The 27,098-nt window shown below is 55.9% G+C and overlaps 2 protein-coding genes and 1 long non-coding RNA gene across 4 annotated transcripts; 2 read left to right on the top strand and 1 right to left on the bottom strand.

Moving 5' to 3' along the window:
• The first annotated feature begins 2,372 nt into the window (after window positions 1-2,372).
• ZNF837 (zinc finger protein 837) lies at window positions 2,373-15,002 on the top strand. 2 transcript variants are annotated; one of them, XM_003916260.4, is made up of 3 exons: window positions 2,373-2,481; window positions 12,702-12,811; window positions 13,267-15,002. In XM_003916260.4, exon 3 carries the CDS (start codon window positions 13,296-13,298, stop codon window positions 14,892-14,894), a length of 1,599 nt encoding a protein of 532 aa, XP_003916309.2. In that variant the 5' UTR covers window positions 2,373-2,481; window positions 12,702-12,811; window positions 13,267-13,295; the 3' UTR covers window positions 14,895-15,002. The 2 variants fall into 2 exon arrangements, with proteins under 2 accessions (XP_003916309.2, XP_009193795.2); XM_009195531.3 differs by having other exon boundaries at window positions 12,702-12,912.
• A 3,002-nt stretch (window positions 15,003-18,004) lies between these two features.
• Window positions 18,005-19,391, bottom strand: LOC108583331. Its single transcript, XR_001897872.3, has 2 exons — window positions 19,075-19,391; window positions 18,005-18,077 (listed from the first exon to the last, which is right to left on the bottom strand). It is a non-coding gene; the product is annotated as an uncharacterized LOC108583331 (long non-coding RNA).
• Window positions 19,392-19,483: 92 nt separating this feature from the next.
• Window positions 19,484-26,063, top strand: ZNF497 (zinc finger protein 497). The gene is made up of 2 exons (XM_021931512.2): window positions 19,484-19,593; window positions 23,615-26,063. Exon 2 carries the CDS (start codon window positions 23,629-23,631, stop codon window positions 25,120-25,122), a length of 1,494 nt encoding a protein of 497 aa, XP_021787204.2. The 5' UTR covers window positions 19,484-19,593; window positions 23,615-23,628; the 3' UTR covers window positions 25,123-26,063.
• The last annotated feature ends 1,035 nt before the right edge of the window (window positions 26,064-27,098 follow it).

Below are 27,098 nucleotides of genomic sequence, written 5' to 3'. Positions count from 1 at the left end.
TCAAAAAAAAAAAAAAAAAAAAAACAACGGCCGGGCGCGGTGGCTCAAGCCTGTAATCCTAGCACTCTGGGAGGCCGAGACGGGTGGATCACGAGGTCAGGAGATCGAGACCATCCTGGCTAACATGGTGAAACCCCCTCTCTACTAAAAAAATACAAAAAACTAGCCGGGCGAGGTGGCGGGCGCCTGTAGTCCCAGCTACTCGGGAGGCTGAGGCAGGAGAATGGTGTGAACCCGGGAAGCGAAGCTTGCAGTGAGCTGAGATGCGGCCACTGCACTCCAACCTGGGCGACAGAGCGAGACTCCGTCTCAAAAAAAAAAAAAAAAAGAAGAAAGCCTACAGACTGTCACAGACCCCATAGCCAGTCCCCTCCAGACAAGTCCCCCACACCTATGCCTGCCAAGTGGTAAGGCCTTTGACTGGTGCTTCAAACTCCACTCCAGGGCTGCCAGTCAACCCATGCCAGCACTGCAGGGACAAGGCCTTTGTGTGGTGGCCAGGCCTGTGGTACCACCAGATGCTTCACTCCAGAGGGAGGCCCTTTCTGTGCCTGGGAGTGGGAAGTTCTTCCACATGGGTTCAAGACTCCTCCAGTAGCAGTGCACCCACAGGCGTGAGAAATCCTGCTTGTGTCAGGCCAGGTGCAGTGGCTCACACCTGTAATCCCAGCACTTTGGGAGGCCGAGGCGGGTGGATCACGAGGTCAGGAATTCAATAGCAGCCTGGCCAAGATGGTGAAACCCCATCTCTACTAAAAATACAAAAATTAGCCAGGCGTGGTTGTGGACACCTATAATCCCAGCTACTCGGGAGGCTGAGGCAGAGAACTGCTTGAACCTGGGAGGCAGAAGTTGCAGTGAGCTGAGATCGCGGCCACTGCACTCCAGCCTGGGCAACAGAGTGAGACTCTGTCTCAAAAAAAAAAAAAGAAATCCTACTTCTGTCCCAATTGGGGCCAGTGGCTGAACCTGTCACATATCCGCACTCCTTTATCTGTGACAATTGTCAAGGCCTTCCTGTGCAACTCTCTTCAGCCACCAAGGGACCCACAAGGCGGGCAGCCCTCCAAGTGCCCTTCAGCCTCCTGCTCGCCCTCAATGAGCTTGGTGAGCCCTGAGTTTTGTACTTGGGCAGGGAGCTAGACCTCTTGACAAGGCTTTCCATGTCCAGACACCCAAAGGATGGAGAAAGGGAGTGGGACAGTCCCAGCATCCCTGAAGCAGATGCGGTGGAGGCAGAAAGGTAGGGCAAATTGGGTCGTATATATGTGCTGGACTGGCCAACAAAATTAGATGTCCCTATGAAGGGCAGGAGCCACACAACAGATGGGGGCAAGAGCTGGGTGACAAATGGGTAGGAGGCCTGACCAGTTCATCCTACCTGGGAGGGCCCTAGAGTCCGCAACACCCAAAGGGGCTGGGGAGGCCGTGGTTCCCCAAAGAGGCCGCACATGTTAGAATCAACTGGGGGCCAGGCTAGGGCCCTGGTGCACTGGCTCAAGCCTGTAGTCCCGGCAATTTGGAAGGCTGAAGCACGAGGATCGCTTCAGCCCAGGAGTTCCAGACCAGTCTGGGCAACATACGGTCTATCTCTGAAATAAATAAATAAAAATAAGAAAACGATCCAGGCATAGTGGCTCCCACCTATAGTCCCAGCTATTTGGGAGGGTGAGGTGGGAGGGTCGCTTCAGTACAGGAGTTCGAGACCAGCCTGGGCGGGATAATGGGAAGAAGAAGGCAGGGGGAGGGAGAGAAGAAATAAAATTAGCCGGGCGTGGTGGCGCGCGCCCGTGTTACCAGCTACTCTGGAGGCTGAGGTGGGAGGATCACTTGAGCTCAGGAGGTCGAGGCTGCAGTGAACCGTGATGGTGTCACTGCATTCACCCAGGCGACAGAGCGAGACCCTGTCTCAAAAAAGCAAACCAAAAACAACAAAAAAGTAGACTCAACTGAGGACTTTTGACGCGCAGATGCTCGGGCCCACTCCCAGATTCTGATGTTATCGGTCTGACTCGCAACGCGCTCACCAGGACACTTCAGAGCTTCCCAAGTGCTTCACAGCCCAACCCTCCCACGTTTCCGGGTTGGGACCTCTTAGAAATTAGATTGGGAGAAGGAGGCTATCAAGCATTATCATGACCAATCACCCGCTTTCACGAGGAGGAATGGGCGGGACTCTGCGGCCCTCTCCGGAACACCGTTTCCTTGGCGACGACGCAGCCGCGTCCTGCCTTTTAGGTGTGGCCAGCCTCTGTTTCTACGACAACGGAAACCCAAGCCTCCCGCTACACCACTTTCTCCGCAGCGCCAAAGCGGGACAAGACGGGACTACGTTTCCCAGCAGTCCCCGCGCGGGTTCTTGCCTGCGCTTGCTGTGGCCTGGGTCCCTCAGTGCCGCGGCGGCCCGGAGGTGGCGGGAGGACGGCTCCGCGCTGCATGCGGGGCGGGGACCAGGGGACCCGTGCGGGCCGCCTCCAGCGAGTAAGTGGCATTCTGCGCGGACCCGCAACCTCGGCCTGCGAGGCGGGGACCTCCCGGCGCATAGCGCGGCCACCACCCCAGTCCCCTCTCCACCTCCGCGGGCGGGGCCCGGGGCAGAGGCTTGACGCCGCGCACTTCCGGTCCTCGCGCTCCGGGTCCGGACCGGCCACAGCAGTCGCGACCTTGAGTTCCGGGCGGGACGGGCTGCTGTAGTTCTGGCCCCCGCGTTTCCGTGCTGGGTGTCATTGAAGCCCGCGAGGGGAGGCTCCAGGCCCGGGACGCATCCTGGCGGCCTGCGACTCTCGGAGTCAAGCCTACCTGCTAGCCGAGGCCGACGCCGGCCTCCCTACCGCCTCTGCCCCCGCATCTTGGCCTTTGCACTTGCTTTTCCCTTACCTTGTCTCCAGACCGGTTTCATGCCCGCTCCTCACAGAGACCCGAAGAGTCCGCTGCCTCCCTCCCCGGCGCCCTCGCGCTGCTCCCTGTCTGATGTTCTTCACGTCTTTTTCTCTCTTAAATTGTCCCCTTGTTCATTTCTTCTTGTCTGCGGCCCCCTCCTTCACTCACTGTTAGAGCAGGATGCAGCACCGTTTGGCCCTGACACTGGATGTCCTGCGGGGGTTGAAACTTGCTAATCCTGGAGGGTGGAGGCACTGTGGGGAGGACAGGCACAGAAGGGAGCTGTGCCTGCACTCAGAGGACATTTCTTCTGCTGTACAATGCGTGGTGCACTGTTCTTCCCATTGCGTGCGCAGTGTAGAATTGGACATAGGGGCTAGAGTCTGTGTCCCCTGGGACTGTCAGTGTGGGTGAGGTTGGTTTTTGGCTCAGAGAAGTGGAGCCACGCTGAGCTGGGCACTAGCCTGTGTCCTCCACACCTCAGAGCCACCAACGTTGACTTCTCTGCACATTCTGGTTTTGTTTTTTTTTTTAATTGTTGTTGTTGTTTTTGTTGTTTTGAGATGGAGTTTTGCTCTTATTGCCCAGGCTGGAGTGCAGTGGCGCGATCTCGGCTCACTGCAGTCTCCGCCTCCCGGGATCAAGCGATTCTTCAGCCTCAGCCTCCCGAGTAGCTGGGATTACAGGCATGCACCACCGTGCCCAGCGGCTTCCCGTCACATTCTCTTGGGCAAATAAGACCTCACTGTGCCGTGTCCAACCTCCATGAGGATGTGGAACCTCAATAGCTTTCCTGTGTGTGCTGTCGCTCTGCAGTTCTGCAGGGTTCAGCCTTGGCTACGTTAACCTCTCAGTCCCCCTAAATTGGTAGCTCTGCATCCTGTTCCCAACACCAGAAGCCCTGAGGACAACTAGAAAGGCTGGGCGAGCACCCAGGTGCAAGCATGCTCACCTGGGGCAGATGGGAGATCACTGTCAGAACAGCCTGGGAGAGCTGTAACGCACCATCAAGGATGGGCTCCTGGGGCCTGGGACCCAGAGCCTTGATTGTTTGCACTGTGCTCAGCCTCAGATCATGGGTCCATGGCTGGAATGTCACCCACCTACAGGTGGGATAGTTGGACAGTGCATCCTGGGAGCAGATCGAGGAGATGAAGAGACTCGGCCATGGTCCACAGCTCCCACCTGCTGTGTCTGGTGCTGGGAGGCAGGTTCTTGTTGCAGCAGAGGAGCCACCCATGGGAGCAGGGCATCTGGGGACCAATCCGAAGATGCTCTTAGCACATGGCCAGCAGGCGCCCCTCAGCCCCCACCTCTCACGAGTTCAGGGTCCCTTTCTGCCAAGTGGGGACTGCTGGTTCTTCAGGACAACCCAGCTTCCCCAACCCTCTGTTCAGACACTGAGCAGTCCTCTGACTCCCCATCACTAGGGATCAGGAGAGCCCCACACAACACAGCCATTCTGTCAAGGGTGCTAGATCAGTCTCTATTAGTTTCTATGCTGCTGTAACACACTACCACAAACTGGGCAGTTTAAAACAACAGAAAGTTATTCTCCGAGTCCTGGAAGCCAGAAGTCTGAAATGAAGGTGTCGGCAGGACTGTGCTCTCTGACGGCTCCGGGTGGGGGTCTTTCCTTGCCTCTTCTGGCTCCTGGCGGCTCCCGGTGTTCCTTGGAGTGTGGCTGCATCACTCCAATATCAACCTTCATCTTCACATGGCCTCCTCTTCTCCGTGTCAGAACTCCCTTTGCCTCCTTCAGAAGGACACCTGTCATTGGAGTTAGGACACACCCAGGTTATTCAGAGTGATCTCATCACAAGATCCTTACTTATGTCTGCAAAGACCTAATAAGGTCACATTCTGAGAGTTCCAGGGTTAGGGCGTTGGACGTATCTTTTGCAGGCTGAGGGACATCTTTCAACCTATTACAGCCTCCTTCAGTGGAAGCTGCCGGTCCTGGGTGACCTCATGTGCCCATCCATTCTTGGGCCCGTCCATTGATTCCATGGTGACCAATTGTCCCTGTTTAGCCAGGCTGCCCCAGGTATGGTCTTTCACCTGTGAAGTCCTCAGCCCCTACCTCCCTAGAGTTCTAGGAAGTCATGCTGAGTGCTGATCCTTGCCCTGCTCATGCCACCAGCTGTTGTACAGACTGTGACATGAAGCCGGCAGCCTTGGAGCTAATAGCAAGGCAGGTGGCCAGGTCCCTCCATCCCTGACACTTGGGTCCCTGTGACCTGGAGTTATGTCAGAGAGGTCCAGATCCTGACTGTGGGGCTTCTGGGATGGCACATTGTGAAAGCGGGGCCCCTGATCTCCTGCTGCTCAGCATCCATAGTGGCATGCTCCCTCCGCCGTGTAAGGGGCTGGAGTCCACATTGGTACCCCCATCAGAGTTATGGCTGGGAAGTTCCTGGCCCTGTGTGTGGGGACCTCAGATCCCAGCCTGGCAATGACCCTGGACCGACCCCCTTAGCAGTGGGTCCTGGTGGCTTTCTCAGGAGCTCTTCAGTGAGCCTGGCCTCTCAGAGGCAGACTAGGGAACACTACGAAACCTGCAGTGCTCAGACAGAGGCTTGAGAGAGTGTGGGGAGGTGGGCAGGATGGGCCTGCCCCAAATAGCCAGGTCCATGGCCAGCAGACGGACTCGAGAGAGAAGCCTACACCTGTGAGAGACAGACGCCAGATACTGGGGATGGTGGTTGGGAGCCAGCGGGCAGCCTGGGTGTGGACAGAGCTCCATGGTCAGACAGACCAGAATGTGTGTCTCCATGTCCTGCGTCCTTCCCTCAGTCTCCTCCCTCCCAAGTCACAACTTCCCATCTGGTGGCAGCAATGCCCTTGGGCATGTGCCCTTGTAAGGAATTGCCCTGTGCCCTGAATATCATTCCCAGCGAGCATGTCCAGTTTCTAATGAAGAGTTTTCTTTGCTTTCTTTGCTTTCTTTTTTTGAGATGTGGTCTCACTGTGTTGCCCAGGCTGGCGTGCAGTAGTGCGATCTTAGCTCACTGCAGCCTCGATCTCCCAAGCTCAAGCGATCCTCCCACCTTAGCCTTCTGGTAGCTGGGGCTACAGGCATGCACCACCACACCCAGATAGTTTTTTTTTTTTTTCCTTTTTCTTTTTCTTTTTTTTGAGACAGATCCTCACTCTGTCGCCCAGGCTGGAGTGCAGTGGCGTGATCTCGGCTCGCTGCAAGCTCCGTCTCCCCGATTCAAGTGATTCTCCTGCCTCAGCCTCCCGAGGAGCTGGGATTACAGGCACGCACCACCTTGCCTGGCTAATTTTTTGTATTTTTAGTAGAGATGGGGTTTCACCGTCTTAGCTAGGCTGCTCTCGATCTCCTGACCTCAGGATCCATGTGCCTTGGCCTCCCAAAGTGTTGGGATTACAGACGTGAGCCACCACATCCGGCCATTTTTTTTCTTTTTTTCTTTTTTTTTTAAGACAGTCTCGCTCTGTCGCCCAGGCTGGAGTGCAGTGGCGCAATCTCGGCTCACTGCAAGCTCCGCCTCCCGGGTTCACACCATTCTCCTGCCTCACCCTCCCAAGTAGCTGGGACTACAGGCGCAACCACGCCAGGCTAATTTTTTGTATTTTTTTAGTAGGGACAGGGTTTCACTGTGTTAGCCAGGATGGTCTCCATCTCCTGACCTCGTGATCCGCCCGCCTCGGCCTTCCAAAGTGCTGGAATTACAGGCGTGAGCCACCGCGCTCGGCCAGGAACTTGTTTTTCTCAATACAGATGTATTGTTTAAAAGAAACCACCTTCGGCCTGGCGCGGTGGCTTGTGCCTGTAATCCCAGCACCTTTGGGAAGCCCAGGGGCGGATCACATGAGGCCAGGAGTTTGAGACCAGCCAGGCCAACACGGTGAAACCTTGTCTCTACTGAAAATACAAAAATTAGCTGGGCGTGGGGGGCGGGCATCTGTAATCCCAGCTTCTCGCCAGGCTGAGGCAGGAGAATTGCTTGAACCCGGGAGGCGGAAGTTGCAGTGAGCTGAGATAGTGCCACTGGTTTCCAGCCTGGGCGACAAAGGGAGACTCCGTCTCAAGAAAACAAAACAAAACAAAAAGATATAAATCATGTAACAAATGAATCATTTTACAATTCAGGTTGGGTTTTAGTATATATATATCTAATATATGTATTTATATTCTATATAAATATATACTCAATATATATGTAATTATGTGTGTGTGTGTGTATATATATATTTTGAGACGGAGTCTTGCTCTGTCACCCAGGCTGGAGTGCAGTGGTGCAATCTCGGCTCATTGCAAGCTCCGCCTCCCAGGTTCACGCCATTCTCCTGCCTCAGCCTCCCGAGCAGCTGGGACTATAGGCACCGCCACCAGGTCCGGCTAATTTTTTGTACTTTTAGTAGAGACGGGGTTTCACCTTGTTAGCCTGGATAGTCTCGATCTCCTGACTTCGTGATCCACCAGCCTCGGCCTCCGAAAGTGCTGGGATTACAAGCGTGAGCCACCATGCCCGGCTATATATATGTATACATGTGTGTGTGTGTGTGTGTGTGTGTGTATAGATATATATTTTTAGACAGATTGTCGCTCTGTTGCCCAGGCTGGAGTGCAGTGGTGTGATCTCGGCTCAATGCACCCTTCTCCTCCCAGGTTCAAGCAATTCTCCTGCCTCAGCCTCTCAAGTAGCTGGGATTACAGGCACCTGCCACCATGCCTGGCTAACTTTCGTATTTTTAGTGAGAAGGGGTTTCGCCATGTTGACCAGGCTGGTCTCGAACCCCTGACCTCAAGTAATCCATCCACCTCAGCCTCCCAAAGTGTTGGGATTACAGGCGTGAGCTACTTGCCCGGCCATGTTTTCGTGTGTACATATATATATATATGTATATATATATATATACACACACACACACACACATGTTTTTTGTTTTTTGTTTTTTTGAGATGGAGTCCTGCTCAGTCACCCAGGCTGGAATGCAGTGGTGCAATCTTGGCTCACTGCAGCCTCCACTTCCCAGGTTTCAGCGATTCTCTGCCTCAGTCTCCCAAGTAGCTGGGACTACAGGAATGTGCCACCACACCCGGCTAATTTTTGTATTTTTAGCAGAGATGGGGTTTCCACATTTTGGCCAGGCTGGTCTCGACCTGGCCTCAAGTAATCTTCCTACCTTGGCCTCCCAAAGTGCGGGGATTACAAGTGTGAGCCACCGCCTGGCCAGGTTTTAGTAGATTGTTTAGGTTTTAATATATTCACTATGTTGTGCAACCATCACCACTATAATTTCCAGAACATTTTAATTACACTAAAACAAAACTTGATATCCATAAAGCAATTACTCCCCATTCTTTTTCCCCTCAGCCCCTGGCGACCACTAATCTCCTTTCTGTCTCTATGGATTTCCCTATTCTGGATATGTCACATAAATGGAATTATGTAATATGTGGTCTTTTGGGACTCACTTCTACTTCCCATGTTTTCTAAAGTCCATGTTGCAGTATGTGTTAGTACGCATCCCTTTTTATGGCTGAATAATATCCCATTCTATGGATATACCACATTTTATTTGTGCATTTGTCATTTTATATACTTGGCTTGTTTCCCCATTTTGGCTACTGTGAACAGTGCTGTTGTGAACATCTGTCAGCCAGTGTTTGTTGAATGCCTGTGTTCCTTTTTCTTGGGCGGATACCTCGGGGTGGAATTGCTGGGGGTGTGGTAGCTCCATCTTTACCTTTCTGTGGAACTGAAGGTTTCCACGGCAGCTGCACTGTCTGGATCCCCACCAGCCAGGTCGGAGCATGTTCTCTGCTTTCCTCTTTTTTGCCAGGTCTTCTGGTCTTCAGGGCAAACACTGAGCGTGGTTAGTGCCAGCTGAGGCCAGTCAGCTCACCTGCAGTTGGGGAGCCCCAAGACAGATCTTACTGCCAGCAGCTTTGCCAGTCCTGGTGTGTGAGTGGCGCTTTTTGAAATCTGGACCTCCCCCCCACGCCCCAGCTCATTTACTTTATTCACACAGTGAGTCCATACTCCACATTCTGGAGAGGCTTCCCTTGTCTCGCTGTGGGGGCCTGGGAGAACCCCATCCGGACTCAGGGAGCCCAGCTCCCTCTACTCTGGTGTCTGTTGTGGGTTAGATTCACGTCCACCTGCTGTTGGGACGGTCAGTGCCCATGAGCAGGTAGGGCCCATGGCTGCTTGCCTCCCCATGTGCCCATATCATTCCCCATCCTGTTCTTGGGAAGCTGCATGGTCAAGACCTGAGGGCAGAAGGGACAGAAAGAGAATAACAAGCTACATCAGCAGCCAGCCAACCCCTCACCTGGAAGGAGGAGCCTCAGACTCAGATCCACAAGTGTTTGGGAAGAGGATGTTTGTAACTGAGTGTCCGTTCTCTCTCACACCCTTCCACCTGCGTGGGAGGTGACAGGTCACCCTGTGCACAGTCCAGGCCACAGGGCAAAGCATGCTGGTGTTCAGCACCACCCAGACGTACTCCTACTCAGAGAAGTCCCTTACTTCCGAGCATGCCTCCTGGAGTCGCAAGCTCCAGCTGGCTAATTTGATAGGTGGAGAGACGAAGGCACCAAGTGGCAGAGCCCACAGTGGGGGGAAGGTGATAGATTTTCTCTAAATTAGACCTGACTAGTGCCACTCTTGAAGGAGGAAGATCGAGGAAGGATCAGCGCCTTTGTGAGTCTGCATCTGGCTCCAGAACTCTCAGGAAAACCCAGACCCTGAGTGGCTTTAAGGTGCAGAGAGGGAGGGGCAGCCTCACCTTTCCTGTCTCACACAGGCCTGGAGGGGACAGGAGGGTTGTGCAGTGATCATATGTGTGACAAGTGAGGCTGAGAAACCTCACATCACACCAGAGTCCCCTTGTCCTTACTGTCACCCTGGTTTATTAGCAAATGCCTGGCCTGGAACCAGTACCTGCTGAACCCTTGCACTGGGCCTTTCTGCTCTCCAGCTCAGACCAGCAGCCTCCCATAGAGCAGAGCAGGAACCGGGCCTGGCTGCTGTGAGAGCCCTTCATGACCTGCAGAACTTGTCCAACTCTGCATTTTTGTCTTTAACCAGTTCGGTATGTTTAATTTCCACTCAAAAACATTCATCCCCAGAGTGCTGGCCATCAGTGCATTTCTGTCATTGTGGTCATGATGTCCCAGAACGAAATAACCCCCCAGGGACAACTGGCAGCAGCTTCCTTTGGAGAACTGCGGCCAGTCGCCCTGAGGTGTCCTTGGCTGAAAAGTCAACATGTAGAGTTTTGGTTAAATGCTTCGTGAGTCCTTTTAGTTCCTGGTCATGTTATTTCAGGCCACCAGGTGGCCCAAGGCAACTGCCTGTTAGACATTTGCAAAACAGAAAAAGTGACATCAGGTCAAGGACGTCTCACTAAATACTTAGATTTCGGAGACATTTATTTATTTATTTATTTGTTTGTTTGTTTGTTTGAGATGGAGTCTCACTCAGCCGCCCAGGCTGGAGTGCAGTGGCGTCATCTTGGCTCACTGCAACCTCTGCCTCCCGAGTTCAAGCGATTCTTCTGCCTCAGCCTCCACACCCGGCCCTCTGAGACATTTAATAAATGGATATCGACTAGGTGTGGTGGCTCACGCCTGTAATCCCAGCATTTGGGGAGGCCAAGATGGGTGGATCACCTGAAGTCAGAGTTTGAGACCAGCTCGGTCAACATGGTAAAACGCCAGCTCTACTAAAAAAAAAAAAAAATGCAAAAATTAGCCGGGCTTGGTGGCGGATGCCTATAATCCCAGCTACTTGGGAGGCTTAGGCAGGAGAATTGCTTGAACCCAGGAGGCGAAGATTGCAGTGAGCCAAGATCGTGCCACTTCACTCCAGCCTGGGCAACATGAAACCCTATCTCTAAATAAATAAAAATAAATAAGTAAACAAACAAATAAATAAATCAAGGGATATCTGGCCGGGCATGGTGGCTCATGCCTGTAATCCCAGCACTTTGGGAGGCTGAGATGGTCAGATAACAAGGTCAGGAGTTCCAGACCAGCCTGGCCAACATGGGGAAACCCTGTATCTACTAAAAATACAAAGATTAGCCTGGCGTGGTGGTGGGCACCTGTAATCCCAGCTACTCAGGAGGCTGAGGCAGGAGAATTGCTTGAACCCAGCAGGCGGAGGTTGCAGTCAGCTGAGATCATGCCACTGCACTGCAGCCTGGGTGACGGAGACTCCGTCTCAATAAAAATAAATAAATAAAAATAAATAAATAAAATAAGGGGATATCTGCTTTCCACAGAAAAAGGAATACAGGACAAAGGAGAAGAATCTGAGCTCCTGTGCTCAATGAAGCGGCGATTTAGAAGGTGCCACAAGTGTGTCCATCTTGTGCTCTGCATGTGACGTTAGCCATCCGGGATTCATAGTCCAAAGGCTGCACTGGACAGATCCATCTTTGTTCTGGAAACAATAAGATCTAGGGAGGGGACAGGAGGATAGTGCGGTTATCACTCGTGTGAGGCTGAGAAACTTCACATCACAACACAGTGAGGAAAATTCCCTTTTTTTCTTTTTCTGAGACGGTGTCTCGCTCTGTCGCCCAGGCTGGAGTGCAGTGGCGCGATCATGGCTCACTGCAAGCTCTGCCTCCCAGGTTCACGCCATTGTCCTGCCTCAGCCTCCTGAGTAGCTGGGACTACAGGCGCCTGCCACCACGCCTGGCTAATTTTTTGAGACGGGGTTTCACCGTCTTAGCCAGGATGGTCTCGATCTCCTGACCTCGTGATCCGCCTGCCTTGGCCTCCCAAAGTGCTAGGATTACAGGCGTGAGCCACCGTGCCCGGCCCTTCCCTCCCTCCCTCCCTTCCTTCCTTTCTTCTCTCTTTCTCTTGTTTTCTTTTTTTTTTTTTTTTGACGGAGTTTCGCTTTGGCTGGAGTGCAGTGGTGCAATCTTGGCTCACTGCAACCTCCACCTACCGGGTTCAAGTGATTCTCTTGCCTCAGCCTCCTGAGTAGCTGGGATTACAGGCGTGCACTACCACCCCTGGCTAATTTTGTATTTTTAGTAGAGATGGGGTTTCTCCATGTTGGTCAGGCTGGTCTCAAACTCCTGACCTCAGGAGATCCACCTGCCTCGACCTCCCAAGGTGCTGGGATTGCAGGCGTGAGCCACTGCACCCGGCTGTCCTTTGTTTTCACTTGCTCTTCAATTGCTTGCTTAGGAGATGAATATGTATATATGCACGTGTGTGTATCGGCAAAGTCCCCTGTTGTAGGCAGGATAAGGGCCCCCTGAAAGATGTGCACGTCCTGGTCCCTAGAACCTGTGAATATGTTACTTCTCAAGGCAAAAGAACTGAGTGTGGTGAGGTTTTGGATCCTGAGAAGGGGGGGATTCCTGGATTATATGTGGTTGGCCCAGTGTGATCACAAGAGGCAGAAGGGTCAGAGTCCTGGAAGGAGTATAAGGAGATTTGACGACAAACCCAGAGAGATGAAGATGTCTTACTGCTGGCTTGAAGATGGAAGAAAGAAAAGTAGGTGGCATCTAGAAGCTGGAAATTGTCCTCAAACGTCCTCCCCAAGAGCCTCAGGAAGGAACCCACACTACTGAAACCTTCCCTTAGGACTTCTGACCTCCAGAACTGTGAGATAACACGTTTGCATTGTCTCAAGCCACTATGGGGGTGGCAGTTTGTTAAAGCGCAGTAGGTAACTAATGTAGCCACAGCAGAATTTTAAAATAGTAATAGCAGGCACTAGGCCTTGCTAATGTCCACACTTGCTGGAATGATCTGGGTTGCCTGTCTCCCTACTTAGCTGTTTATACTTACCGTTATCATACCCATTTTGTAGATGAGGCTGCCAGGCTTGAGAGAACCACCATTACCTGGTTGAAGAGGGGAGGGGCAGCTCAGCATTGGCCTCTGCAGCGTGGATCTCCCGGCCAGGCTCTCAGCTGTCAGGTGAGTCCACCTCACACCTCCCAGAAGACATGGACAATGGCAGTGAATGGAGCCAGGAGGACCCGGAGTGTGGGCTTGCCACTGAGAAGCTGAGGCCAGGAGTAAGTGAGATTTTGGGGAGCTGGCAGCTGAGCAACGGGGGAGTCCCTGTTGCTTGGGGAAGGGGGACCAGGGAGGGCCTTAGCCAGGGGCACAGTGTTTTAGGAGCTAGTGTTGGGGAGGAGCAGAGATGCGGGCAGGGAGAGCCTGGGAAGCTGTTCTCTGGGGTCTGGTTGGTGACAGTTTGAAGAGGGGCAGGAGGCCCTGCCTATATCACTCCATTTACCCTTTTGCATCTGCAGAGAGCTGGGGGCCGCCCAGTAGGTGCCAGCTGTGGGATGGTCGCTCTTTGGCCCAGTTCTCCACTTCTCTTCTCCTGGGAACCGCAAACCTCCATTTCTTCTCTGCTCTTCCAGATCCTACAACCAGAACTCTGTGCCCCAGGATGGAGGCTCTGGCCCAGAAGGCTGGGCAGGGAGGAATCCCCACGGCCGATGCCCGGTCTGCCTCTGGGGCCTGGGAGAAGAGGCCCGAGGAGCCGAGGCCCCTCGAACAGGACCGAGCTGGGAGCCGCCCCACTCAAAAGGGGGACCTGCGTGGAGGGATGGCGGACGGTAGGATGACTCCCCCAGGCGGGGGCTCCCAGGGCTGCAACCTCAGGGTGAGCCCGGGCTCGGGGACCCGGCACAGCGCGGGGACCAGACCCCTCGTGCGGGAGCCGCGCAGCCCCACCTCTTCTCAGGACCCTGAGCTAGTTACCCGCGAGGGGCTGCAGGCCGGGGAGGACCCCTGTGGGAGCCCGGCGCGTGGCAGGGACTGTAGCAGGAACTCCTGCCTGGCGCAGCATCGCGGGGTGCCCGCTGGGGAGACGCCACCCGTGTGTGACCCCTGTCCGGAGCGGCTCCAGAACTGCCCCCGGACTCAACTGTGTGAGGTCCACACGGACTGTTGGCCGTGCCAACTGGGGACGGGCGCTCCGACCTGCCCGAGGACCCCAAAGCCGACCTCCCGGGGGAGGAACCCCTCGGTGGAGCAGCCCCAGGCTTGCGCATGCGGAGAGGCCTTTGCGTGGAGGGCCCTGCGGATCCCCCAGGAGCGGCTACAGGCGATGGAGGAGCCCCGTCCGTGTGCCCGGTGCGGGAAGCGCTTCCGCCCCAACCAGCAGCAGCAGACGGGCAAGGGCCCCCCAGTGTGTCCTGAGTGCGGCCAAACCTCGCGACCTCGCCCGGGTGTCCCCAACCCCCCGGCCCAGCGGCTGTACGCTTGCGACGAGTGCGGCAAGGCCTTCACGCGCACCTCCAGCCTGCTGCAGCACCAGCGCATCCACACGGGCGAACGGCCCTACGAGTGTGCCGAGTGCGGCAAGGCCTTCGTGCGCTGCTCCGGCCTGTACCGCCACCAGAAGACGCACTCGGCCGAGCGCCACCGCCGTGGCCCAGTCCTGGCCCGGCGCGCCTTCCGGCTGGGGTGCCCGCCCTGCGGGGACTGCGGCGAGCGGAGTCCCCGACGGGGGTCGGGAGCCGGGGAGAAGCCGTACGAGTGCGCCGACTGCGCCAAGGCCTTCGGGCTGTTCTCGCACCTCGTGGAGCACCGGCGTGTGCACACCGGCGAGAAGCCCTACGCTTGCCCCGAGTGCGGCAAGGCCTTCAACCAGCGCTCGAACCTGAGCCGGCACCAGCGCACGCACAGCAGCGCCAAGCCCTACGCGTGCCCACTGTGCGAAAAGGCCTTCAAGGGCCGCTCGGGCCTGGTGCAACACCAACGCGCGCACACCGGCGAGCGGCCCTACGGCTGCCCCGAGTGCGGCAAGACCTTCCGCGGCTGCTCCGAGCTGCGCCAGCACGAGCGCCTGCACTCGGGCGAGAAGCCCTATATCTGCCGCGACTGCGGCAAAGCCTTCGTGCGCAACTGCAGCCTGGTGCGCCACCTGCGAACGCACACGGGCGAGCGGCCCTACGCGTGCGGGGAGTGTGGCCGCGCCTTCAGCCAACGCTCCAACCTCAACGAGCACCAGAAGCGGCACGCGGGCCGCGCCGCGCCTTGACCACCGGGAGCCGACGCGTCGCCCAAGCGACCCCTGCGTCGAGGAGGGGCCTTTGTCCCGGAAAACCCACTGTTTGTAACCTTGATTAAACTTCACTTTGTACACATGGCGTCCACAGGCTTCCACTAACTCGAGTTTTATTTGACCTTTTCTAACAGGGCACACAGCATCTGGTTGCAGGCATCCGCAGTAATAATCTCGAGTGGCCGCAGATCCGGCCCAGACGCTGTGTCCACGATCTCTGTCCACACAGAGCCGCGGTGCCTGTTACTTGGCTCTCTGGTATGCGAGGAAACGGGGAAAAGTGACTCTCCAGAGGCACAACCATAAGACGGTGAAGGCAGGATTCGAACCTAGGGCCTCTCATGCCCCTTAGGCGGCTTCAGGAGCCTTGGGACCTCGGGGTGTTTGCACACGCTCTACCGTAGCCGGCCTGGCACAGCTCATAACCCTCCAGAGGTGAGACCTCAGAGCAGGCTTCTGCCTGTCCGGCCCTGGCGGCTCCGTAGTCGCAGCAGAAAGGGTTCCCTTTGGTGAAGTGCGATGCCCTGGCAAGCTTGCCCTGGTCTGACTGACGGTCGGGGTCGCCCTGTTGTCGTCCCCTGCCGGACTCCAGACTGAACTGAATCTCCCCAAGCCTCCGCAGTGTGAGTGGAAGTGGGTGCCTGAGGTGTCAGCACAAAGTCCCAGGCACCGCAGAGGTGAGAGTCCACTGGGATCTAGCACAGCATGCTTTTTCCCAGCTATGTAAGTGGCTGTCCATGGCTATGATTCCAGTTTCTCCCTGCATTTCATCCACGCTGGTTCCAGACAGACCCAAGGCTCCCACTCCAGAGGCCAACTGGAGCAGGCCGACTAGGGACAGATCTGTGCAGAGCACCTTGCCCTTTGGCGTGCGGTTTCCTCCTCACAACAGCCGGGAGGGCCGGGAGGATGCTTGCTCCTGGCTCAGCTAGAGCACTGGAGAGGGCAGAGCCCTGGGCCCTCAGGGCCTAGGCCTTGTTGCTTCCAATAGGGTTCCCCAAGTGTGGCCTGGGACCCCCAAACAGAAGAATCCTAAGTGGCCCCTGCAGCCACACTGGGGACCGCCTGGGCTGGTCACTTGACATTTACCACACTCTGTGGCCCTCATGCTACTGTGCAGACGGGCACTGTTTACGCCCCAGACATTGGTGACCCGCCATGGAGTACCTTCTTATTTGCCCTTGCCAAGGTCAGACCAGGGAAAGCGCCTCTGAAGGGTGGATGCTCAGAGCTTCCAGTGGGGCAGCCAAAGGGTAGGGCCTGAAACCAGCCTCAGAGGCCCCTGGGGAATCCACCCAGGAGAAACTCACCTCACAGTGTCCTCTGTCTTCCGCAGCCTCTAAAAGGCCCAGGTCTTGGTTAATCCAGGACTCACCCACCAGGGGCTTAAATTTTTACTCTGTTCTGGGAAAAGCATCCTGATGAGGCAGGCCCTGCCCATGGTCCTCCTACCTGGTAATCTCCTTGATGCTCTCCCCAGCCTTCAGGAGAGGGAGAGCAGTGCTCGCCCTGCCCCTAGTCCCCCAGGACACTTCCCGCAGAATTTCCCCAAGCAGCAGCTCTCCTGGTGTTCTGTGGCTTTTATGTGCTGCTCAGTCAGGTGTGGCCAGAAGAAGAGACACAGGACAAGCTCAGGAAAACAAAGTCCATCATGCTTACAGATCCTGGACACAGGAGGCGCGGCCCATGAGGAAGGACACATGAGAAAGTACAGCATCTGTCCGTGGCAGCAGGGGCAGGAGCAAGGGGGAGCTCTAAGCCAGAGCCTTTACTGGGGTTTCCAAGGGAAAAGCAAGGCAGAGCAGAGCTCACCGCACAGGACTGGCTGGCTGGAGTGATTCCTGTGGGCCTTCAGCTGTGGGAGTGTCCCCCAGCTGCTTGGCTCCTGTTCCTGGGATGATTAAGACAGAGGAATATTGTCTCCTGCGGTGTGTGGACCAGATAGAGCCACCGGTGAGGCTCTGGATTGGTTAGTCTGCATATCAAGGGTATGCTCCAGGCCAAGCGTTGTGGCTCAGGCCTGTAATCCCAGTGCCTTGGGAGGCTGAGCTGGGCGGATAGCTTGAGCTCAGGAGTTCGAGACCAGCATGGGCAACGTGGCAAAACCCCGTTTCTACTAAAAATACAAAAATTAGCTGGGCATGGTGGCATGTGCCTGTAATCCCAGCTACTTGGGAGGGTGAGGCACAAGACTCCCTTGCACCTGGGAGGCAGAGGTTGCAATGAGCTGAGATCGCACCACTGCGCTCCAGCCTAGGTGAGAGACCAAGACTTTGTCTCAAAAATAAACAAATAAACATTTATCATTGCACACATTTTCTGTGGGTGGGGAATTTGTGACCAGCTTGGCCTGTGATTCTGGCTCAAGGTCTCTCACGAGGTTGAAGTCAACATGGCAGCCAAGACTGCAATCATCTGAAGGCCCCACTGGGTTTGGAGGATGCACTGCTCCAATGCGTCTCCACAGGACCGCAGACCTGAGTTTCCTCATGGCCAGGCAGCTGAATTCTTCCAGCATGGATGACCCAAGACTACAGGTACATGCCACCACGCCTGGCTAATTTTTGTATTTTTAGTAGAGACAGGGTTTCACCATATTGGCCAGGATGGTCTCGATCTCTTGATCTCATGATCCGCCCGCCTCAGCCTCCCAAAGTGTTGGGAATACAGGCGTGAGCCACTGCGCCCAGCCCCGCTTTTTTTTTTTTTCTTGAGACAAGAGTCTAGCTCTGTCACCCAGGCTGGAGTGCGGTGGTGCAATCTCGGCTCACTGCAACCTCTGCCTCCCAGGTTCAAGCAATTCTCCTGCCTCAGCCTCCCAAGTATCTGGGATTACAGGTATGTACCACCACACAGGGCTAATTTTTGTATTTTTAGTAGAGACGGGGTTTCACCATGTTGGTCAGGCTGGTCTCAAACTCCTGACCTCATGATCCGCCCACCTCTGCCTCCCAAATTGCTGGGATTACAGGCCTGAGCCACCCCGCCTGGCGAATAAAAATTTTTTTAAAGCTAAAATTGACTCTCAGGCAAATGAGATAAAATGAACATACGTTAAATATTTTAACTTAATAAGAGAAAGAGTAAGACGTTACCAGTTATTTAATGATGGAGGAAAGGACCAAAAGCCAAGGAATACATCGAATGCAGCTCTAAGTGCTGAAAAAGACAAGGAAAGGTTCTACGTTAGAGCTTCCAGAGGGAGCTCAGCCCTGTCAACATCTTGTTTCAGGTCACTTATATCGATGTCAGACTTCTGGTCCCCAGAACTGCGAGAGAATATATTTCTGCTGTTTTAAGCCACCAAATTTGTGGTAATTTGCTGCATAACCACAGGAAACTAACACACCATCCCTCAGTTCTGCTTTTCTGTATGGACTCCATTCTCTAACAGATTCATCCCTCATGAGGGCAAGAAGGCAGCAGCTGCCCCAGCTGACAGGTGCTCACAGCCTCAGGTTCAAAGCAGATAGAGGCCCTAACAGTTCAGAGAGAAGTCCCATGATGCTAACAGGTCCAAAGTGACCATTGCCAGGGCCAGGGGGATGGACTGCCCCGTGCTGCGGATCTGGGCCATGTACCCACACCTGCCCAAACCACCTGGGCTGGGGTGAGAGCTCCCTAGTACAAATTGGTACAAAAAAAGCTTGTGGAGGCCGGGTGCAGTGGCTCACGCACGTCTGTAATCCTAGCACTTTGGGAGGCCAAGGTGGGAGGATCACTTGAGCCCAGAAATTCAAGACCAACCTGGGCCATGTAGCGAGATCCCGTCTCTAGCTATTCATTTATTTTAACTTACAGCATCCGGTCTATGTTGTTTTTTGAGACGGAGTCTTGCTATGTCACCCAGGCTGGAGTGTGCAGTGGCACGATCTCCGCTTACTGCAACTTCTGCCTCCCGGGTTCAAGCGATTCCCCTGCCTTAGTCTCCAGAGTAGCTGGGATTATAGGCGCACGCCAACAACCCGAATTTTTGTATTTTCAGTAGGGACGGGGTTTCACCACATTGGTCAGGCTGGTCTCAAACTCCTGACCTCGTGATCTGCCCGCCTCGGCCTCCCAAAGTGCTGGGATTACAGGAGTGAGCCCCCGCGCCCTGCTTATTTATTTTAGCCAACAGCGCCCGCTGTTCCCAGGCGGTCTCCCAAGTACTAACCAGGCCCGACCCTGCTTAGCTTCCGAAATACCGACTCTAGGGGATGCCAGCTTAGTGGGTGTTCCACAGCGCGTGGGTGTGAGATGCAACTCAGTGGCGTGAACTCAGCCAGTTTCCAGGGTGGTAAAGACGGCCTGGGGCGGAGGAGGACGGCCAGGGAGGAGCTACATCGGCCCGACCTGCGTTCACGACCCGGGCAGCCCTGGGCGCCTGTGTAGCTGTTGGATGTGTGCCGCAGAGGCGCGCCGGGTACAGGAAGGGGCGGAGCGCATCCATGGCAACGCAGGACGCCAGAGTAGCTCGGTCTTGGCGCCGCCCCACGGGAACCAGAAGGCGCGCGCCCGCAGCCGCGCCACAGTTACGCAGGCGCGGTGGGGAGAACCGCAAGGCTTTGGGCCGCTCCGCCGAATGCAACCGCGCCCCCCAGGAGACCCGGTACCCTCCTCCTACCATTCCCCGTGCCTCCGTGCGGGCCCCTCTCAGGCAGCGCGTAGTGGACGCAGGGGCGGGCTGAGGACGGTGAGTGACGCCAACGGACACCCTCCGGCCAAGCACAGATCTGTCCGGCTCCAACCACTCCCGCCGCGCGGGGCAGGGCGGGGCTCGGCCCTGAGCAGCGCCCTCTGGGACCACAGAGATAGGCCTCCGCGCCCTCCAGAGCGGCCCGGAAGTGGCTCTGCACGGGCCAGAGGCGACCGTGGTCGGGGCGGAAACGGCTCCTGTCTGCCGCTTGCTCGGTGAACGCGAGCCTTATAGCATTCAGTTCTGTAGCATCGTTCCTCCTGCTCGTTTATTCTTTGACTCATTCACTCATCACTCCTCCAGCCTTGTGGCTCCGCCTTCATGTCCTGCCGCGCCATCATTTCTTCCCACATTCATTTATTCGTTCATCAACCCCCACCCGCGCCTCGTAGTTCCGGAGCTCACCAGGCTAGGCCTCGCCTCCGAGACTGCGGAGCTGCCCGCACAGGCCTCGCGCCACCCGGCCGCAGCCTCTTCCCGTTTATCCACCCCGTATTTGTCCACTCTAGGCCTTGGGGGTTGGTGGGGAGACAAATACCCGTGACCGGTCAGACGAATGCCCGTTGTTGGGGGCGTGGGCGCTGGGACTGACGCGGGAGGTGGCTCTGATCATGTCGTGAGGAGGAGGCGTTCAGGTTCAGAAAGGGCACGCGGCGTGGATGTGAGTACGTCGGGGAGGCTGGAGCAGCGAGGCCGACAGGAAGGACCTTCCGGGGCTCACATGGTATCCCACGACGAGGACGGACTCAGGACGGCAGCCCTATTAGATGGGGCTGGGGGCTGGGGGCCGGCGAGTCGGGGTCGCACAGCACAGGCCCTGGATGAAGGGGCAGCGGTGCCTGGCTCCACCTTAAGAAACATGGGCCCTTGGGGCCCGGATTTCTGGGTCTTCAATACACAAATATAGATTTTTATTGAAATCGGATGTCATTTTATTTTAAAATTTAACCTTTGATTTGAGGTAATTATAAATTCACATGCAGTAACACATAATGCATACCCTATGTACCCTTTACCCAGTTCCCCTAAAGGTGGCATCTTGAAAAACTAGAGGTCAGGTTCGGTGGCCCATGCCTGTAATCCCAGCACTTTGGGAGGTCAAGGCGGGTGGATCCCTTGAGCTCAGGAGTTAAAGACCAGCCTGAACAACGTGGTGAAACCCCATCTCTACTGAAAACATAAAAATTAGATGGGAGTGGAGGCTGGTGCCTGTAATCCCAGCTACTCAGGAGGCTCAGGCAGGAGAATCGCTTGTACCCAGGAGGCGGAGGTCGCAGTGAGCCCAGATCGCGCCACTGCACTCCAGCCTGGGCAACAGAGCGAGAGACTGTCTCAAAAAAAGAAAAGAGAAAAACTAGAGTACGATATCACAACCGAGATGCAGAACATTTCCATTACCACAGGATCCCCGTGTTGCCCTTTCAGAGCCGCATACCCTTCCCTCCTACCTCTGCCCCCTGTTAACCTCTTTTTGTCAACTAGTAATCTGTTCTTATGTCTACCATTTTGTCATTTCACGAATGTTGCATAGACTGGGTTAGGTGTCTGGCACCTGTAATACTAGCACTTTGGGAGGCCAAGGTGGGTGGATCACCTGAGGTCAGGAGATCGGGACCATCCTGGCTAACATGGTGAAACCCCGTCTCTACTAAAAATACAAAAAATTAGCAGGGCGTGGTGGCAGGCGCCTGTAGTCCCAGCTACTTGGGAGGCTGAGGCAGGAGAATGGTGTGAACCCGGGAGGCAGAGCTTGCAGTGAGCCAAGATGGTGCCACTGCCCTCCAGCCTGGGCGACAGAGCAAGACTCCCTCTCAGGAAAAAAAAAAAAAAAAGTTCGGGACCAGCCTGGCCAACATGGTGAAACCCCGTCTCTACTAAAAAAATAAAATAAAATAAAATAAAATAAAATTAGCCAAGCCTGGTGGCAGGTGCCTGTAATCCCAGCTACTGAGGAGGCTGAGGCAGGAAAATCGCTGGAATCCTGGGGCAGAGGCTGCAGTGAGCCGAGATTGTGCCACTTCACTACAGTCTGGGCGAAAGAGTGAAACTCCATCTCAAAAATAAAAAAATAAAAAATTAGCCAGGTATGGTGGCACGCACTTGATGTCCCAGCTCCTTGGGAGGCTGAGGTGGGAAGATGGCTTGAGCCTGGGAGATGAGATCATACCACCGCACTCCGGCCTGGATGACAGAGCCAGACCCTGTCTCAAAAAAAAAAAAAAGAAAAGAAAAGAAAGTATTGCATAAATGGAGTCATACAGTTTTTAAGCTTTTGAGATTGGTTAACTTTTTAAAAAACATAAATACCATAAAATTCATCCTTTAAAGTATATGCTTCAGTGGTTTTTAGTATATTCAGTATTGCACAGTCATCACCACTAATTCCAGAATATTTTCATCACTCCCACAGCTGTATCTCCCATTTCTGTCTTCCCTTTAGATCCTGGCAAACACTAATCTACTTTCTGTCTCTTATAGACTTATCTGTTCTGGACATTTCATATAAATGGAATCACATAATATGAAGTATTTTGTGTCTGAATTTTTTCATTTATACTTAGCATAATTTTTCAAGATTCATTCACCTTGTAGTGTGTACCTACTTTATTCTCTTTTTATTTTATTTTATTGGGACAGAGTCTCGGTTTGTCACCCAGGCTGGAGTGTAGTGGCACGATCTTGGCTCACTGCAACCTCCACCTCCCAGGTTCAAGCAGTTCTCTGCCTCAGCCTCCCGAGCAGCTGGGATTACAGGCACCTGCCACCACGCCTGGCTAATTTTTGTATTTTTGGTAGAGAGGGGGTTTCACCATGTTGGCCACGCTGGTCTTGGGGAACTCCTGACCTTGTGATCTGCCTGCGTCGGACTTCCAGAGTGCTGGGACTACAGTCGTGAGCCACCGTGCTTGGCCTAACTTACATTTTTAAAACACTTCCTGGAGGGGACAAACAGGACCCATCTGCTGGTCTGACTCCGGGTGTCCTGTTCACAATCTCTGCCTTAGGTGTTCTGTGTGTGGGATGAAGGGAGCCAAGGAGACAGGGCAGGGCAGGGACCCTCAAGAAAAGCAGGGAGAGGGGAATGGATGGTACAAGCAGCCATGGCACCTCATTGTGTCCCTCAGGCACCTGGACACACAGGTGGGCAAAGATGCTGACGCTGGGGGCCAGAAGTGCTGATACCCCCATTCTTCCATTTTTACTCAGTCTCAGGTGGTCCCAAGGAGGGGACCTTCGTGGCCTTGCTGTGCTCACAGGCTCACCTTTGTTTCCAGCTCCAGAGAAAGTACCCTGGGCCATGCAGCTGCCTTCCCCTCCCGGGGAAGGGGCAGGATGGCTGCCCAGACGAGTGGGGCATCAGCCCTGGCCCCCTAGGTCCTCCAGAGTCCACTGGAACTGATGGTGGGTGAGCCCAGCTCCAAGAGCCCTGGCCAGTGCTTCTGGGGGTTCCCCTACGAGGAGGCAGCAGGGCCCCCAGGGGCCCTGGCTCAACTGCGTGAGCTGTGTTGCCAGTGGCTGATGCCCAAGGCCTGCTCCAAGGAGCAGATGCTGGAGCTCTTGGTGCTGGAGCAGTTATTGGGCACACTGCTCCCGGAGATCCAGGCCTACGCGCAGGAGCAGTGGCCAGGCAGTCCTGAGGAGGCCACCGCCCTGGTGGAGCGGCTGCAGCAGGAATCAAGCAAGGGGAGGAGAGTGGTGCCACAGTACAGCCAGTGCAGGTGCGTAGGCAGCTTTGAGTCCTTCCACGATGCTGGCGCCCCCTCCCCTCCTGCTGGGCGGGGCCAGGTGTAGGGATGTGCACGTGGCCCTGTCAGGCAGGCCCAGAGTGCTGGCCCGTCCCGAGTGTCTAGCCCGCCTGCTGAACTTCCTGCTCCAGGCTCCAGAGGGCACTGGGCATCCAGGGCCGTGGAGGAGAAGAGTGGGGATGACAGCCCACCCACCGTCATGTCTCCCAAAGGCCCTCTGTCTGGTGTTCTTTGTATTCTCTAAGGCACTTACCTTTTCTCTCCTGTTTTAGGTCACAGGCGCGAGATGGAGTCCCCAGGAGGGAGGAACCTGCAGATGGCCCCAAAGGAAGGCCAGGGCCTCTGCAGTGTGAAGACTGCCACGAGGCGCCCCTCTGAGGGGGCTGTGTCTGGAGGCTGGGGGTCCTGGGAAGACTCCACGGAGGTCCCAGGGGAGGCAGGGGACGGCAAGCGGCAGCAAGCCACACTGGGGGCGGCGGACGAACAGGGGGGCCCCGACAGGGAGCTGGGCCCCGCAGATGGTGGGCAGGACGGGGCTGGGCCCCGGGAGTATGTAGACTGGACGTTGCGCCCTTCGCCTCTCCCAGAGGAGCCCGGCTGCCGGTGCGGGGAGTGCGGCAAGGCGTTCAGCCAGAGCTCCTACTTGCTGCAGCACCGGCGCGTGCACACAGGCGAGAAACCGTACACGTGCCCCGAGTGCGGCAAGGCCTTCGCCTGGAGCTCCAACCTCAGCCAGCATCAACGCATCCACAGCGGCGAGAAGCCCTACGCTTGCGGGGAGTGCGGCAAGGCCTTCCGCGCTCACTCGCAGCTCATCCACCACCAGGAGACACACAGCGGCCTGAAGCCCTTCCGCTGCCCGGACTGCGGCAAGTCCTTCGGTCGAAGCACCACGCTGGTGCAGCACCGACGCACGCACACGGGCGAGAAGCCCTACGAGTGCCCGGACTGCGGCAAGGCCTTCAGCTGGAACTCCAATTTCCTGGAGCACCAGCGCGTGCACACGGGCGCGCGGCCACACGCCTGCCCGGACTGCGGCAAGGCCTTCAGCCAGAGCTCCAACCTGGCTGAGCACCTGAAGATCCACGCGGGCGCGCGGCCACACGCTTGTCCCGACTGCGGCAAGGCCTTCGTGCGCGTGGCGGGGCTGCGGCAGCACCGGCGCACGCACAGCAGCGAGAAGCCCTTCCCCTGCGCCGAGTGCGGAAAGGTTTTCCGCGAGAGCTCTCAGCTCCTGCAGCACCAGCGCACGCACACGGACGAGCGGCCCTTCGAGTGCGCCGAGTGCGGCCAGGCTTTCGTCGTGGGCTCCTACCTGGCGGAGCACCGGCGCGTGCACACGGGCGAGAAGCCCCACGCGTGCGCCCAGTGCGGAAAGGCCTTCAGCCAGCGCTCCAACCTGCTCAGCCACCAGCGCACGCACTCGGGCGCCAAGCCCTTCGCCTGCGCCGACTGCGGTAGGGCCTTCCGCGGCAGCTCGGGCCTGGCGCACCACCGGCTCACGCACACGGGCGAGCGGCCCTTCGCCTGCGCAGAATGTGGCAAGGCCTTCCGCGGCAGCTCCGAGCTGCGCCAGCACCAGCGTCTGCACTCTGGCGAGAGGCCGTTCGTCTGCGCCCGCTGCAGCAAGGCCTTTGTGCGCAAGTCGGAGCTCGTAAGCCACTGGCGTACGCACACGGGCGAGAGGCCCTACGCTTGCGGCGAGTGCGGGAAGCCCTTCAGCCACCGCTCCAACCTCAACGAGCACCAGAAGCGGCACGGGGGCCGCACTGCGCCCTGACCCGAGGACGCGCCTGAGCGGGAGGTCGCGGACACGCGGCACTGCGGGGTCCCGGGCGTGAGTGCACTGTCTGCTGGCCCAGCCTTTTTCGGGCCACCAGTGCGGGCGCCCTCGTGCTGGGAGTGCAGGGGTGGCATTGGGCGTAGGGAACCCTGGCTGCACAGTCCCTTTGACAATAGTCCCACCGGCCACCCAGACCTGGCTGGGACATGTGGGATGGGCTCTTGACCTCAGGGAAGGTAGTAAGCTCCACTTCGGCGAGAGGTTCGTCCATGCAGAGGTGGGCAAGAACTGGGGTCTCCGACAGGTGTGGTGGTCTCCTCTGAGAACTGTGTGAAATTGCTCCGGCAGGGAACAAGGGCAGGGTGTGAGTCCCCTCTCCTGCCTCCTTCCACCCCAGCGAGAACGGAAGTTGTACGCGGGTTTTCTGTCTCCGGCCAAGGGCTAGGAGGTTTAGAGGCCTGGCTCTGGGGACCCTGAGGGTAGCAGGAGGCCTAGGGCGGGGGAGAGGAGCGGAATTCTGTCCACTTCTCCGTCCTGCCTCGGTTCTCTCCACCGTGGTGGCTGGGATTCGTTTTAAAGGATAACTGTGTCCCGCTTGACACACTGCTGGCTTCTTGTGGACGCAGCATCACATCCCCAGGCCTCCGGTTGGCACCACCCGGTTCTTCTCTACTGGGGAGCAAAAAGTCCCTTGCACGTGGACCTGTGCAGCGATTCGAGTCTGTGATGTGGCCCACCTCGAGCTGGGGGTGCAATGCAGACAGGTGGCTTTACCAGATCCTAGGAGCTGGGAAGGGGGGCTTGGGTCTCTAAAGGCTGAACCATGGTAGTTGCTGGAACTTTGAGGGGGTGCAGGAGAGACAGTATTTTCTCTCTCTCTTTTTTTTTTTTTTTTTTTTGAGATGGGGTCTGGCTGTGTTTGCCAGGTTGGTCTTGAACTCCTGGTCTCAAGCACTCCTCCTGCCTTGGCCTCCCACAGTGCTAGAATTACAGGTGTGAGCCACCACGCCTGGCTTCAGTTCAGTATTCTTTTTTTTTTTTTTTTTTGAGATGGAGTCTCGCTCTGTCGCCCAGGCTGGAGTGCAGTGGCCAGATCTCAGCTCACTGCAAGCTCCGCCTCCCGGGTTTACGCCATTCTCCTGCCTCAGCCTCCTGAGTAGCTGGGACTACAGGCGCCCACCACCTCGCCCGGCTAGTTTTTTGTATTTTTTAGTAGAGACGGGGTTTCACCGGGTTAGCCAGGATGGCCTCGATCTCCTGACCTCGTGATCCGCCCGTCTCGGCCTCCCAAAGTGCTGGGATTACAGGCTTGAGCCACCGCTCCCGGCCCCCAGTTCAGTATTCTTATGTGCCACAAACTCTGGGTTGCACCAGATCCAGTAGCCATGTTGAATCTTCTGGGTCCTAGGGCCCAAGTGGCAGCTTGCCTTGTATCCGGGACCTGCCATATGGACTTCTCTCGTTCTGAGCTCCACAAAAAATTGTAGATGATACGTGGACTGGATAAGCACACTTGAGTGTATACATTGTATCCAAAATCCAGAAGCCCACCAACCATTGTTCCCTTTTCCTAGTGGTAGATAGTGCATATTGCAATAACTGGTCTTCTTAGAAGGGGCTGTCCCAACGGGCTGCAGACCGCTAGGCACTTTACCAGAAGGTGGACCCTTAGCATGCATTTAACTTGGTTGCCTAAGGTACCTGCCACTTTGTGATCCAAGCAGCTGATGTCATCCATATAGTGGAATGGCATGATATTCTGTGGGAAGTCAGAATGATCAAGAGCTACGCAGGGATTATGACAGAATGAGAAAATTGTGTCTGGGTGCAGTGGCTCATGCCTGTAATCCCAGCACTTTGGGAGGCCGAGGCAGGTGGACCACCTGAGGTCAGGAGTTCGAGACCAGCCTGGCCAACGTGGTGAAACCCCGTTTCTACTAAAAAATAAAAAAATTAGCTGAGTGTGGTGGTGC

This window comes from Papio anubis, chromosome 20 (genome assembly GCF_008728515.1).
Source record: "Papio anubis isolate 15944 chromosome 20, Panubis1.0, whole genome shotgun sequence".
Lineage (NCBI taxonomy): Eukaryota > Metazoa > Chordata > Mammalia > Primates > Cercopithecidae > Papio > Papio anubis.
The sequence above is the reverse complement of the archived record's forward strand: the minus strand, read 5'-3'. Positions and strand labels throughout refer to the sequence as shown.

Bases quoted from the DNA above. Each gene is read 5' to 3' on its own strand.
- ZNF837 (XM_003916260.4), top strand. From the start codon at position 13,296: ATGGAGGCTCTGGCCCAGAAGGCTGGGCAGGGAGGAATCCCCACGGCC.
- ZNF497 (XM_021931512.2), top strand. From the start codon at position 23,629: ATGGAGTCCCCAGGAGGGAGGAACCTGCAGATGGCCCCAAAGGAAGGC.